This window comes from Solanum lycopersicum, chromosome 8 (assembly GCF_036512215.1).
Source record: "Solanum lycopersicum chromosome 8, SLM_r2.1".
In the NCBI taxonomy this organism is placed as follows: Eukaryota; Viridiplantae; Streptophyta; class Magnoliopsida; order Solanales; family Solanaceae; genus Solanum; species Solanum lycopersicum.
The window spans coordinates 64,738,393-64,753,110 of record NC_090807.1 but is presented as its reverse complement, the minus strand read 5'-3'; the positions used below and the strand labels follow the sequence as shown (position 1 = coordinate 64,753,110).

At 28.4% G+C, this 14,718-nt stretch overlaps 2 protein-coding genes across 2 annotated transcripts; one reads left to right on the top strand and one right to left on the bottom strand.

The window, feature by feature from the left end:
* Nucleotides 1-7,689: 7,689 nt before the first annotated feature.
* Nucleotides 7,690-8,517, bottom strand: LOC109120969 (14 kDa proline-rich protein DC2.15). Its single transcript, XM_019215403.3, has one exon. It carries the CDS (start codon nt 8,432-8,434, stop codon nt 8,021-8,023), a length of 414 nt encoding a protein of 137 aa, XP_019070948.1. The 5' UTR covers nt 8,435-8,517; the 3' UTR covers nt 7,690-8,020.
* A 4,966-nt stretch (nt 8,518-13,483) lies between these two features.
* LOC101250241 (14 kDa proline-rich protein DC2.15) lies at nt 13,484-14,164 on the top strand. The gene has a single exon (XM_004245700.5). The coding sequence runs from the start codon at nt 13,569-13,571 to the stop codon at nt 13,974-13,976; it is 408 nt and encodes a 135-aa protein (XP_004245748.1). The 5' UTR covers nt 13,484-13,568; the 3' UTR covers nt 13,977-14,164.
* The last annotated feature ends 554 nt before the right edge of the window (nt 14,165-14,718 follow it).

Genomic DNA, 14,718 nt, shown 5'->3' with positions numbered 1-14,718 from the left:
AAGGCCAATGGAAACAACCAAGTGACAAAAGAGATTTAAATCGAATTGCGATGTCACAATTTATTTATTTTTTCTTTCAATGCCCTCTTAATTGGTTACTTGCTACATAGTTGAATCTTGCATATCTCCTTGTTTTAATTATGTCAAAAATTAAATGAATGAAAAGATAGCATTTATTTATTTGTTACTTTTTGTTGAATAGATGTGTTAGACCTTGGTGATGGGAACTAATCACAAATAACCACTTTTCAATTCTGTAAATCGAAAAAAAAAATAACGATAATCTTGAAATTTTAAATTTAATTGAGGAAAGTGCATCAATATTGATTTGGCCATATTTAACTTATGCTCGCATTTTGCATTTTGAAATAGTTTCAGACGAGATATTGTGTTTGAAGTTATTTTTAATAAAGTCTTATATAATATTATGCCTGACGTTTCATAGTTCAAACACAAAATCAATCAAATATGTTTGAAGTTCAGTTTCTCTTTTTTCTTTTTTTCTCAATTCAGTCATATAAAATTTGTCAAACCTAACATAAACATCTCATACCTAAAACGAATATATGTAAAAGAAAATTTAAAAGTCGTGTATAATATAAATGACGATATCAAAACAGACTATCCGTAAAACTTCTTCAATTTAACAAGTGGCAACTTGCACTATTTTCACAGTATATAATGACAGCCAGCCAAGTGTAAGCCCAAGTTGCACCAATTTCTCTGTTCATGGGCCCTAAATGGACTGGACCTACACTCATGATGGGCCATCAGAAGCATGACTCCTCATCCCAAACATACTTATTAAGATATTTATTCTACTAAAACTTTATATAATATATATTATGCATTATTGCATATCAAATAATTCAAACAACAAAGAAACACTTGTTTCGTAAAGTCAATGGTAGCACTCAAAGTAAAATATACAAGTTGAAATATAAATTTTAAAAAATAAATGCAAATTTTTGAGAACAAATAAAAAAAAGCGTGAGTCAAACTAATTTAATTCATCATACAAAAAAGTGTGCCAGTCAAATATAATTATATGTATATATACATTCATCGACTAATATTTGGATTACTACACCATAAAAGTTACTCTCTCCGTTCCATTTTATATGTCACTTTTTTACTTTGCACTTGCATTAAGAAATGATGTAATTTTACCCTTCTATCCTTATTTAGTGTTATCTTAAGTCAACTTTATAATAAATGATGAACACATATCTAATATTAATTTACTACTCTATCAAGAATATAATAAGCAAAAGAAGATAATTTATGCATAAATTTTATAAAATAACAAACACCAGGTCCAACTATATATAAAAAGAGAAGACATATAAAACGAAACAGGAAAAGTAATAAAAAGCAAAAATTCCTTGCAAATGCCGTTTACATTCCTTTGGGCATATAATGTACTTATATTGCTATAATATAAGCTTTCTTTGACCGAAATAATTGGTAAAAGTACATAAAATGGGCGGATCTAAGAGCGTTACATACATGCTCAACGAAATCGAATATACGCATACGTTTGTAAGTTCATTAGATATATATAAATTATTAATTTAGAACTTAATAACTTTAAAAATTAAAATTCTGAATTTATAAATTTTAATTTTTTTCTACGTCACGGATTAATATATAAATACATTAGTGCCAATTTAAGAAAAACGTAAAAACAAATTATGGCAGCTTTAGCACCTGTCTTTAATTAATTATGTTTATCATGAATTAAATTCAATCAATAATCGTGTAGTTTAGTTAACAAGTTGCTTGTACTCGTAGATAAATATGATCCACTAGAAATAAAAGATTACAATAGGGACCAAAAAGGCCTACACATCTATGGAAAAAAGAAAAATCATACAAAATAATAGAACAAAATTTTATCCATCTTGATGTAGATTCATTCACGGGGTGTGATACATACATATACATACAAAATATACATGTAGAGGGGTGGGGGTGGGGTTTAAGTATTAATTTATAAACCATGAGAGCCAACAGAAAGAAGTGAGGTGGTTTTATGGATACTAATTATAATTGTCTTTTTGCATTGTGTACATTTAAAGGGGAAATTAATTTAATTATTGTCATGATTAATTATATAATTAGAAAAGATGATATTATAATTTGACCATATACAACTCATACTTATATGTGCCGTCACCATTAAGGTTCTACCGACTAATTACACCTATCTTAGTCTTATTAACATTAATTAATACTTTGTTTACGAAGAATATCTATTTTAATTTGATGCATAATTTGAGAAAATAAAGAAAATATTTTCAATTTTGTATTTGAGATTATATTTATGTTAATAAACAAAACTATTTTTTATCTCGTGTTCTTAAATATATCATGTAAATAGTTATAATTATAGTGTTATCAAAAAAGAAAAAAAGTTATTATTTTTTAAATGAACGATAAAAGAAAATAGGTTAGGAAGTAATAATTAGTTGAACGTACTATATATTTGTAACTCTCAATAGTAATTTAAGTTATACATGTTATTGTCAAAAAGAGATTTTTTGACGAATAAAAATATAGGCGGAGCGTATTAATATTTGAGTTTTAGGTGTTCTGAATTTAAAAGTATGAGCATTCGTAGTTTCTCTTATTTACCCTAGTCTCAAGTAACATAGTCATAATGCTTTATTTTAAAACATTTAATGATACAAAATAGGTGCATTTGAAAAGAGAACTCGACATATAATTTTTATAAGTCGTGACTCACCTAATTCATTACGTACGAAAAGATATGGTGGTATACATTATTTGCCTTCAAGATAGGCACACATTGATTGCATGTAGTTTTTTTACCAAAATTTTTTATGGGTACTTGTGATGATTTAATAAATTATGTGTGTTAGTTCGAATGATTAATTATAGGTATTTATAAGTTCAAATGTGGTATGAAACGTGAAATAAAGTTTTTCTATATCCGAAACTAACATTCAAAGCCAAAATTATAAATGTTTGAAGTTTCTTTTATTTACATCTACACTAGTCTCTGATAAAATGGTCATAATGATTTACTTTAAACATTAAATGATACAAATTGATGACATTTAATAAAGTTTTCTATATGTATTCAACTTCAAGAAAATGTGCATTTCACTTTCTAATAAAATAGTATGAGTTGTAAAAGCGTAAGATGATATGTATTTATACAAGCTTATTTGATTACACAAATTATTGTATAAATTATCTTTACGTACAAGCTTATTTGATTTCATTCTTACAAGACCATATGCTTATTCAGTTACAAACTTTATTACTAAAGTATATAATAAATATTTACAATACCATGTATTTATAACAAATTTGCATTTCTTAATCTAATATTTAGTTCTATTTTTTTAATAAAAGGAATTAACAGGAAATGTGTGAATAACGTGATGGTAGAATTTGGTGTCATTTTGAGAAGGTCAAGTTGGTTTGGTGTTACTGGTTTAAACAAAATTATGCGCACGCAAATCAATGTATTTAGGGCTTTTGAGGATAAATAAATAAATAACTATAAGTCCATTTATTATTCGTAAATTTTATTTTATTTAAAACGTCAAACTTTTGATTTCATTGCTTTCGAGCATTCAAATATATATGTATGTTGTTGTAAATTGTGTTTAATAATTTCTTTTGTAAAAATAGAACGATAATGAAGTTGAGTTTGAAAATTTAAAGAAACTGAAAAAGCTAACTTCCTTAATTATAAGATTTGAAATAAGGGAGAAAAATAATCTTAGAATATATATATATATTCTAAGATTATTAAATTATTAATTAATATTTAAAGTATTCAAATCTTAGAATATATATATATATATATATATATATATATAGAGTTCAAAATTCTAAGAAGGAGTAATTTTATATACAGACGTTAATTAATGGGTAACCTTACATAATTAATTAACTGTTTGAGATGGCCTAGTTCTGGTTAGGATTTGGGATGATAATTGCAAGTCTAACAAATCGAAAGTTTTTTTTTTTTAACGTAATTGTGCGAAATCAGATAAAAGAGAGGCTAAAAGTGCACACAAAGAACACTAGAGGAACCAGAACGGCAACTTTCTAGTAAATATTACTCCCTCTGTGTCAATTTATATGATTTTTTTTGTCAGTTAAAAAAAAAGAATGACATATTTCTATATAATTAAGTAACCATTTAACTTTAAATGTCTATTTTACTTTTACTAAAATATTTTATAGTCACACAAATTTTTATCATTCGTTTTCTTTACTACAAATTAAATGTCTTTCCCTCTTCACAAATTCTTGTGTGAATCTTTCTTCATCTTCCTTTTTATTTCTTATGTTACTGCGAAACCCCTTAAATTTTTAAATTTATCTATATGTGTGGTTATTGACCTTCAATAATTTTTTATTTATTCGATTTAACGTTGATTTCAAAATATTTCATTATGAATTTTTGATATGTCGATCAATATATGTTTGCATTACTAGACTAAGAATATGTATCAAACTTGTTTTCGCTTTTGAATCTTTTTTACTTCGTAGATAGATACAACCAATTGTATCATTGTATCTATGTATTAGAAAATAAATTGTATCTATCTATAATAAGAAAAAAATGATACACAAATTATTCTCTCCTTTATCACTATTTGTATCTTGCTCATCTCTCTTTAAATCTCGCTAGCCTCTTTACTTTCTAAATCTATTCCTATAAATTGTAATTTAGACAATTATAACTATTATTTATAATTGAGCAACTTTTACACATTGCAAATACAAAAATTATATTTATATGTTATAGTTATAGTTTGCATAATTGCGTTTCATAACAAATTTTGTGTTTGCTATGGAGGTTTTGATTTGTATGATTCGCTACAAATTCAGTTTTGTATAAATTCATTTGTATATTGTAATTTATATAATAAGATTTGTATTTGTATAATCATAAGTGTATAGGATGAAAATATATATATTTATATTTGTATAAATAGTTTTCACTCTCTTTATATAAACACAAACACATTTTACACATTCTATATCAAAATATATAAAATGACTAATTGTATACCGAATCAGATGACAAAAAAAAATGTTTGCTGCAATTTAAAATTAAATTAAATTATAACTATAACATTTAATTTGAATTAATAACTTGTTATTTCATACCACTTTCTCTTTATAATCAATATCCAAACTATAGCTTTTTACGAAAATATAACTTTGGGCTTATTTGTTCAACGCCCAAGTGCATTTTTTTGTTGTTGTTAATAATATAGCCAAATTGATCTAACATAAATAATTAGTCCTGTCTAAAAAAGAATGGTTAACTTTTTTTTTAGTTTATTTAAAAAAAAACGGTCTTTTTCATTTTTTGTAACATTTTAATTTTAGTTTTCTACTGACATGTTTAAGGCCACAATATTAAGGACAATTTAATACATTCGACATAACTTTAATTTATAAGTAAAAAATTCAAAGGTCTTCTTTATTTTTTAGAACTCCGTGTCAAGTTAACTAGGCCAATCTTTTTGAAACGAGGTCTTAAGTTTTAGGATAGTGGTAAATGACTAGAAAATATGGCTAGAATTTGGCCAAGAAATTCAAAAGTCTATAATATCTTTTTTTATTTTAAATGTATTAAAGTTAAAAGAATAAAAATATTAATAAAAATAAAATAATATAGATAAAATACCATTTTAGACAAATTGTAGCCAAATGATTTGTATCGTGGGTTCCAAGTTTTTGGTTCTAAAAATAGAAAACTTGTCTAATATTTTGGGCTCAATAAAGCAACTTGGACGAAATAAGTTCTCCATAGTTTGTGCGATCATTCATAAAATAGGGGAAACTTTCACATATAGCCATTTAAAAATAATTAATTACTCTTTATAGCTATAGTTTGATGATTACAATTTGTTGCTATATATTATATGAAAGAGAGAGGTGAGCAAGACTGGGAGAGAGAGAGAGAGAGAGAGAGAGGAGAGAGGAAAAAGAGTGGGAAAATGTGAATTGTATATGTATATTGGTTAGATAAATTATATTATACATGTGTATTTGTATATATGACAAGACATATTGAGAGAGGGAGGAGAGAGGCGAGCGAGAGAGGACAGAGAGTGAGAGAGATGAATTGTATATATATATAATTGTATATTATACATATATATTTATATATAGGGCAAGCAGATTAGGTGAGGGAGGAGAGAGGCGAGCGAGACTGGGAGAGGGAGGAGAGAGACGAGCGAGAGAGGGTAGAGAGTGGGAGAGAAGTGAATTGTATATGTATATAGGCTAAATAATTGTATTATACATATGTATTTGTATATTCTGGTGAATTATACATATACAAACATGACTTATTCAAATTCGAAGTTAGTCCACATAATTAATGTATAATGTTAGTCGCGAGTAGTAATTATAATAAACTATAGCTATGATGAGTAATTAACTAGTATAAGTTTGCTTTGTTGCGTAATTTTTCCTAAAAATAATACTGTATTCTCTATTCTTGTTCACGTTTTAGAAATATTTTTTTTTCACTTCTATTTTTACTTTTAACATACTAAGAAAATATAGTTATTTTTTTTTCATTTCATCCTTGGCATTTGTAACCTAATTCCTAAATTATTTTTCAAGACCTAATTCTAAAAATCGACTGATCTTGAATTCTACACCGGTTAATGATGCGATGGGGGAAGTTTTTCATGTTCATTATGATAACATCCTCATATATATCCATGAATATTTCTTAATTAGGGATGTGCAAAGTCTAAAACGGACAAGAGAAAATGAACGAATAGCTTATATTCTCTGCGTTTCACAAAGAATGACCTGGTTTGACTTCATACAAAATTTAAGAGTATAAAGAAGACTTTTGAATCTAGTGGTCCTAAATTAAAGGTACGTCAAATGTACAAAATTACCCTTTGATCTTGTAGCCTTGAACATGCCTCGTGAAAAACTGAAATTAAAATGTTACCAAAAAATGAAAGAGGTCATTATTTTAAACAGACTAAAAAGAAAAGAAAAGGTGGTCATTCTTTTTTAAACGGAAGAGATAGTAACTACATATGTCTTCTTGTGTCACCTACCCTATTAATCACCTAAACATAAGGTGGTTTATAAGTAAACTTAGAAAAGAGAGGGAGGGGTTATGAGTATCTAACTATTTATGGAATTCTTAATTTTCACCTGAGTCAAATTATTCCTCATTCGAAAATTAAATGGACTAATCATTTACCTTTAATTTTAAAATCCTAATATTCATATCAAAATAATAAAAGATGCAATGTTAAATGTTAATTACGATTCACTAAATTTTAATCTTGTGATGAAAAGAAAAGAAAATATGTCAAGACAAGAGGAATATTTTCCCGCTCCCTTGGTGACCCACAATTTTAGGTTTGGAGGTGAAGAGGACGTATCATCTCAATAATCTTAATCTTGTTGTCAGATATTATTATCCTTTTTAGGCCGACTAATCGAAATTCGTATATCATGTTAGAATTAATAAAGGAGAATCAATCCATAATGAATACTATATCGCTTTTTATTCTTACTTTCTAAGCTGCTCAAATTAACATAATAACAATTAGAACCTCAAGTATTGTGCACTAATCTACATATATAATCCCGAATTATTTTTAAAACTCAGCAAGAAATTAAATATTAAGGAGAAATTAAAAGCAAATATTAGTGAACTAGAAATTCAAGTCAACAAAGAAAAGAGATGTAATAACAATCCCTTGGTACAAATTAAATCATCAAGTGCTTAATCCTAATTAAATAAAGCTTCAACAAACAAAAATAGAAATTCCTAGAATAATACAAACAACAAATTCCAAATACTTCACATACATGACAACAACAAATGCAACTTCAATTAGTCGCCACAGAAAATGTTAAAAATTCGTCACGAATGATTTTTCGCGTCAAACTTAAGGGTCGTTAAGAATAGTCTAGCCGCTAAAATTTAATCTTTTTTTTTTGTCACGACCCAAAAAAGAGAAACATTTGTAGCTTATTAGGCACAAATGAAATCAGATGGGAGTGTTTTGCCACAAGTATTAATAAGCAAGCTTAATGCAATTGGAATATTAATATTAATTCCAAGAATATTAGCTTTCAATGCAGTGCAAAGACAAACAGCAGCTTCAAGATCCAAAAGTCCACCTAGTACCATACAACAATGCGGGTCGGGTGGGGTCCCAATGACCGCTCCGACCGGACCGTTCAATACGTTGGCACATACACCTAGTTTTAAGGCATCTCTAGGGCAATGTCCCTTGGATGGGGTTGGGTTCGGGTAAGGGTTAGGGTTAGGGTTTGGTTTAGGAATTGGTGGATTGTTGCAACCAGTCCAACAACCACTTACGAGGTTAAAGAAAAGAATGTTGATGAACAAAAAGAGAGTAATTAAGTTTCTCTTTGAATCCATGACAAAGTAGAGCTAACTTATGTTTTGTATTGCTACTATGTTTATGAGGTTTAGGTTTAGGGCATAATGAAATTGAGGTGTGTATTTATAGGCAAATTTATGGCAAAGTTAAAAGTGTAAGAAATCAAGTTATTCTATCTTTTGAGGAGCATTTGGATAGCATATTAGTATAATACTATTTATTTTGTTCGAATGGTATACAATCTGTCACAATTTATATGGTATTGTTTAAATTTTGAAAGTCAAATCTTAAAATTTTAATCCTGAATTCAGCTTAAAAATAAGCCAAACGTCTTTCGAAACAAACTCTTTAACCTCACAAGGTAAATGTTAAGTTTAAAAGATATCACATAAATTGAATCTGAGTTGAAGTCGGAGAGAGTGTATGACTTAAAATTCTATTGAAATAATTAAGAAATGAATTAAGATAGAATTTTGGCATGCATGGAAAGTTGCAGACATGTGAACAAATGCTAGCCTGGAATAAAAGGTGGCTAATAATTTAAAAGCAGAGAACTACTGGCCCAAATTAATTTGGACAAGATCTTTTTCTTGAAAGTTGAATGTTTTAGTACTAGTGGAATTTATTATATTGATTTTTGGGGGGATCACAAGTCAGACCAAAAAGTACAGAAAATACACCCGTGACTTCCCATTGGCCTTGTAGTTTGTGTCAATCTTTCTTAACTTCACATTCGATCACCGGAGTCGTAAAAATATGACACTTGTACTTAATTTAACCTTGAAATTCTATTTATCATGGGAGAATTATTTAAGTCCATATAAGAAGATAACAACTCTAATTTTCAATCAATGTGAAACTTTAACCTATTCTAACCCCCCCCCCCCTCACATCCAAGCCCAATTGGAGCATGGATCGAAAGTTCAAACATGGATGAACGAGATGGATTGATCTTCCTTATCATGCCTCTTGTGGTCGTGCTTAATATAAGTTTTCTCCTGCCCTAAACAGTTTCAAAGTTTTCATTGATTACAGAGGTTTTTACCACTGAACTTGCTTATGCTCCCCTTTGATTGAGTGCTATTTCTATAACTAAGATTGAGTAGGAAAAAGTCAATCGAGATTGTCTCGGATATCATGTAAGATATGACACTTGAGCTTAACTCCATTCTCCTATCAACGTGGAACTTTAACCCACTATAACAAGAATGTGACCTAGTTATCTATGAAGTAGTTGAAAATTCTGAAGTCTTAGTTTCAAAATTCAATTGAGACTGTATCCTATAGATCACCATTCTTACCGGAGAATCATATGTAGTTTGAGTCCATTGTTGTTAGGTAATGTAAATTGTCCAGTACATGTACATGTATAGTTGTACATTTGACTTTGTCGACCAATATTACTACGAAAAACTTATATAAATATACAATACTAAGGAAATATTTATCATTTATAGCAATAATTTTTTTTTCACTTGATCACTTTTATACATCTATAATATAATTTTAATTCATATTACAGAGAACAATTTGTAGAACACATATAATACAAATTTAATACATATATATTGCATACATAATTCACTTAAATATATATTGCAGATTATCATAATATTAATATTTATTGCTATAAATAAAAATAAATAAAAAAATATCGCTAAAATTAATAATTATTTATTAAAAAATAATCAAGTAATTTTTCCTATTACCTTTTTATGCTAATATTGGCCCACCCCCAACTCATAGAAATTAGGCCCATTAAACATTGTATGTCCAACTATCCTTTGGCGAAAGGGCATTAAAGATGGCAGAAAATTGCAAATCTTTCGTAGAAAAATTGTATATAATAGCAAATTAATAACCTAAATTAAATAGAATAGCTAGGGTTTGATTTAATTGTGCTCCATAGCAAACATTAGCTAAAATTTTCCAGCGTCTCTCTCCCAAAAATCTCGCTCGCCACTCTCCATTCTCGCTCGCCTCTCTCGCTTTATACACAGAATTGTATAATTCTGTTTCTGTTTTGTATAAAGCGAGAGAAAATTGTATATACACATACAAAAATGTATATCGTCGTGTCATACACTTAATTATACAATTTACAAACATTTTATTTCAAATATTGTAGAAAAAAACGCCAACGAATTATACAATTGCAGTGAAATACAATTTTCTCTACCTTTATACAACAGAAGTGTATATACTGTGTTTCTGTTTTTGTATAAAGCAAGAAAAACATATATCTTCTTGCTATACACTTATAATTATGCAATATACATACATTTTAATTTGATTCAACTGTATGCAAAACAAATTATATAATTGCAGCGAAATAGACCAGCGAATTATACAACTTAGGCCAGCGAATTATACAATTGTATATGTATAGCAAATTATACAGTTTTATGTTTGCTATGGAGCGCAATTATGCAAAGTTTGCTATAGTATACAAATATGAATTTTTTGTTTGTTATATGTGAAAGTTGCCCATCTTTCATTGACGTGGTTCCACTAGAAAGATTTCAATAAAGGGAAAATTATGAAAAATAACTAATATTTAGCCTATATTATGTATTATAGTTACAGTTTAAGAAAATTATAATTTGTTATTATTACGGTTTTTCTAATTTTTGCTATTCACCTAATTTACATAATTCGCCTCATTTATATGATTCGGTTTCTGATTGTATAAATTCAGAATTTTATATATGTTTATCCTATCTATTTATATATGATTATGAAAAATTCATAATAAATTACCCTGTTTTTATATTGTCAAGCAAAATATACAAACGAAGTTCTTAAATTCCTAATTGTATAAATACGTAATTTGTATATATTTACTCTATTTGTATATTCACAAGCGAAAATACAAACAGACAAAAAATATACAAACGACAACCTTCATAACAAACAAAACTATAATTATAAAGCGCAATTATTAAAATTATAAATATAGAGCCTTATATATCTATTATATTTGTTATTTTTAAAATTTTGTGAAATTTAAATTAATAAGACTAGTTTAGTAGGTATAAAACACAAGAAAACACTATGCCAACGACAACAATTTGAGCTGGGTGATCTTGGCCACATTCATGAAAAGAATATTCTTAATCTAATTAATACCGATGAAGCCCACTTGTTACCTCCTTCTGAAGCCCGTGACTACATTATTAAACAATAAAATTTCATAATCATATATTAATAGGCAATTTTTACATATAGCAAATAAAAAATTTATATTTATATGCTATAACAAAGTTTGCATAATTTCGCTCCATAGCAAACATAAAAACTGTATAATTCGCTATAAATATACAATTGAAGAGAATTGTATAAAACGAAGTGTATAAAATGAGAATGAGAAAGATACTTGGGCAGAGAATTGTATAAACGAAGTGTATATAACGAATTGTATGGTTATAAGTGTATAGAACGATTATATACAATTTGAATTTGTATAAAATGAGAAAGAGAAAGATAAAAGAGACTTGGACAGGGAATATACAATTGAATCGAATTGTATAAAACGAGAAAGAGAGAATTAGATACAATTTGAATTTGTATTAAACGAGAAAGAGAGAAAGGCAATAGAAACTGGGTAAAGGAGTATTTTTATTGTATAATTATAAGTGTATAGGACGAAAATATATGTACTTGCATGTGTATATATAATTTTCTCACGCTTTATACAAACAGAAACGCAATTTATACATTTCGCTTCTATTTGTATAAGTGATTTAAGGCGAAGGTTGCGAGCGAGATCTGAAAGAGGGGAGAAAGGGGAACAAAAATATATGTGTTTATACAATTTTCTCTGCTTTATACAAATAGAAACAATTTTTATACACTTGTGTTTGTATAAAAAGTGAGGAAGCGAGCGAGAGATTGGAGCGAGAATGGGAGAGTGGCAAGCGAGATTTTTTATACAATTTTGGCAAACATTTGCTATGGAGCATAGTTAAATCAAACCCTACCTACTCCATTAATTTTATGTTATTAGTTTGCTATTATATACAATTATCCCTATAATTTATAGATCACAAATTTAAATCGTGAAATCAAATATTAAAATATTAATATTTATACTATAAAAATGAACGAAGAATATTCTGTCCATCAAATTACCCTTCTAAAAATAGGAATTTCATATAAGAGAATCGGCTAGGGCTTTATGATTACATATAGCCTTTGCTTTCCTTTTCAGTAGAACACTCTAGTACCATGGGAATTTCCTGTCATGTTTTGAGATTCCAATTGAGATATTTTAATTTACACTATGAAGTCATTTAAAGTTAATTAAATGCCAATAATTATCTAAAGTGTTAATTGACTAGTAACCTAGAAAAGAGAAAACAAATTCATTCTATCGGTAAATCATCATAAGCGATAATTAATTCTTAATTATTATTAAAATATGTATTTTTAGCAGTAATTAGTATCTCTTTGTATATGTCCCTAAAACCTTTAGCGATATTGATTCTAATGATACTTAACTAATGCCAATAAAAAGTTTAACACCCTTTATTGATGTCAATATTTATTGCCGCTAAAAGTTATTTTTATTTTAATATATATATGGTATACTAGACTCAGAATATATGTTACACCCGACTGCGATTTAGCGGCAATAGTATAATTATCTGTATATTATATTAAGTGTCAATGATAAATATGAGATACTTATAACTAATACTCTTATAAATACCGCTAAAGGTTTTAGCTGACACTGAAGGAAATTAACTCAATATATTGTTGTTAAATGTTATTGCAGCTTGCTTAAAGTAAATTTATTGCAACTAAATATCTCTTTTGTTGTAGTGTCAGTGTATAAATAATAGTATATTGATAGAGGCCTAGGGATGAAACAAAACAATACCTGCATAACTCCATCCAGCTAGTCGAGGACCGCTTAGAATATACTAAGTTGGAATTAATTAAACATGGAACATGTCTACCTATATTAATTTAATTCCATCTTGACATATACCTCCAAGATCTACCAGCTAAAATTCCTTGCTTACACACATGGGGTTAAGAATGTTTTCTAATCATTCTTCTAATCTTCTTGCATATTTATGTAGCCTATAAAAACCCAACCATCGTTTTAATTCTTCATCATCATCTCTTTAGCTAATCACAAAGTCTTTTAAGAGTCTAATTAAGATCATGGCTAAATCACTTGCCTTATTTCTTCTATTCAATATCCTTTTCTTCACTGTGGTGAGTGCATGCAACACTTGCCATAAGCCAAAACCAAAACCAAAGCCAAAGCCAACGCCGAAGCCATGCCCCCCTCCTCCTTATTCAAAAGAAGGCAAATGCCCAAAAGATACTTTGAAATTAGGTGTTTGTGCTAATGTGCTTAGTGGTTTGTTAAATGTAACACTTGGAACTCCACCTGTAAAACCATGTTGTAGTCTTATTGGAAATCTTGTGGATTTGGAAGCTGCTGCTTGTCTTTGCACTGCACTTAAGGCTAATGTTTTGGGGATTAACCTTAATATCCCTATTTCACTTAGCTTACTTCTTAATGTTTGTAGCAAGGATGTTCCAAAGGGATTCATTTGTGCTTAAATGCCTTTTGTGTTTTTGATATTCATTTGTTTAGTCATTTATTCTGATGTTCTATTTGTTTATATATGCACTAAACATCTTGTTAGGTGCAAGGTTGTGATTTGTTTTGGATTGCTCATTGTTGGAATGACACCTCTTCATGTGCCCTTTCGAAATAAATAATATATTTCTCAGTATCATTTTATCCATCTCTACTAGTGACTGAGTCAGAATTTTCATTAAAGAGCTGTTCAAAATATGAAAAATTAAACAAGAGGTTCAATATCTACTATATATACTTGAAAAGTATAATAATTTTACATCTAATAAACCTCCTTAACCCTACTGACTCCGCTCATAATCTCTACTTATGATGTACTACATACTTTTGTTTCTTAGACCATGACTTTCCTTTGTTATTAGGTCTAAAGAGGACATATCAGATAACAACCACTACAACTAAGACCAAATAACAAACTACTGCTAGAAAATCATAGTTTAGAGGGTAAAAGATGTAGCGTTCATCCAGGTTTATGAACTTTTGGGGAATTTTAGCGACTACCGAAATTCTCACCTTGTTGATAAGGGTTCGATTTGCCGTCTTGTTTCTCTTCTTTATTTTTTCCTTGCACTTTGTTTGGATGGTCTTTAATTTACATAATGCATGTATCGTATTATATTGTATTGTATCATCTTGATAAACACAATCTTTGAATAGATTGTATCGTTTTCCATTGCTACATAATATCATCCACGAGCAATT

Excerpts from the sequence above, each read along its gene's own strand:
- LOC109120969 (XM_019215403.3), bottom strand. The coding sequence starts at position 8,434 with ATGGATTCAAAGAGAAACTTAATTACTCTCTTTTTGTTCATCAACATT.
- LOC101250241 (XM_004245700.5), top strand. The coding sequence starts at position 13,569 with ATGGCTAAATCACTTGCCTTATTTCTTCTATTCAATATCCTTTTCTTC.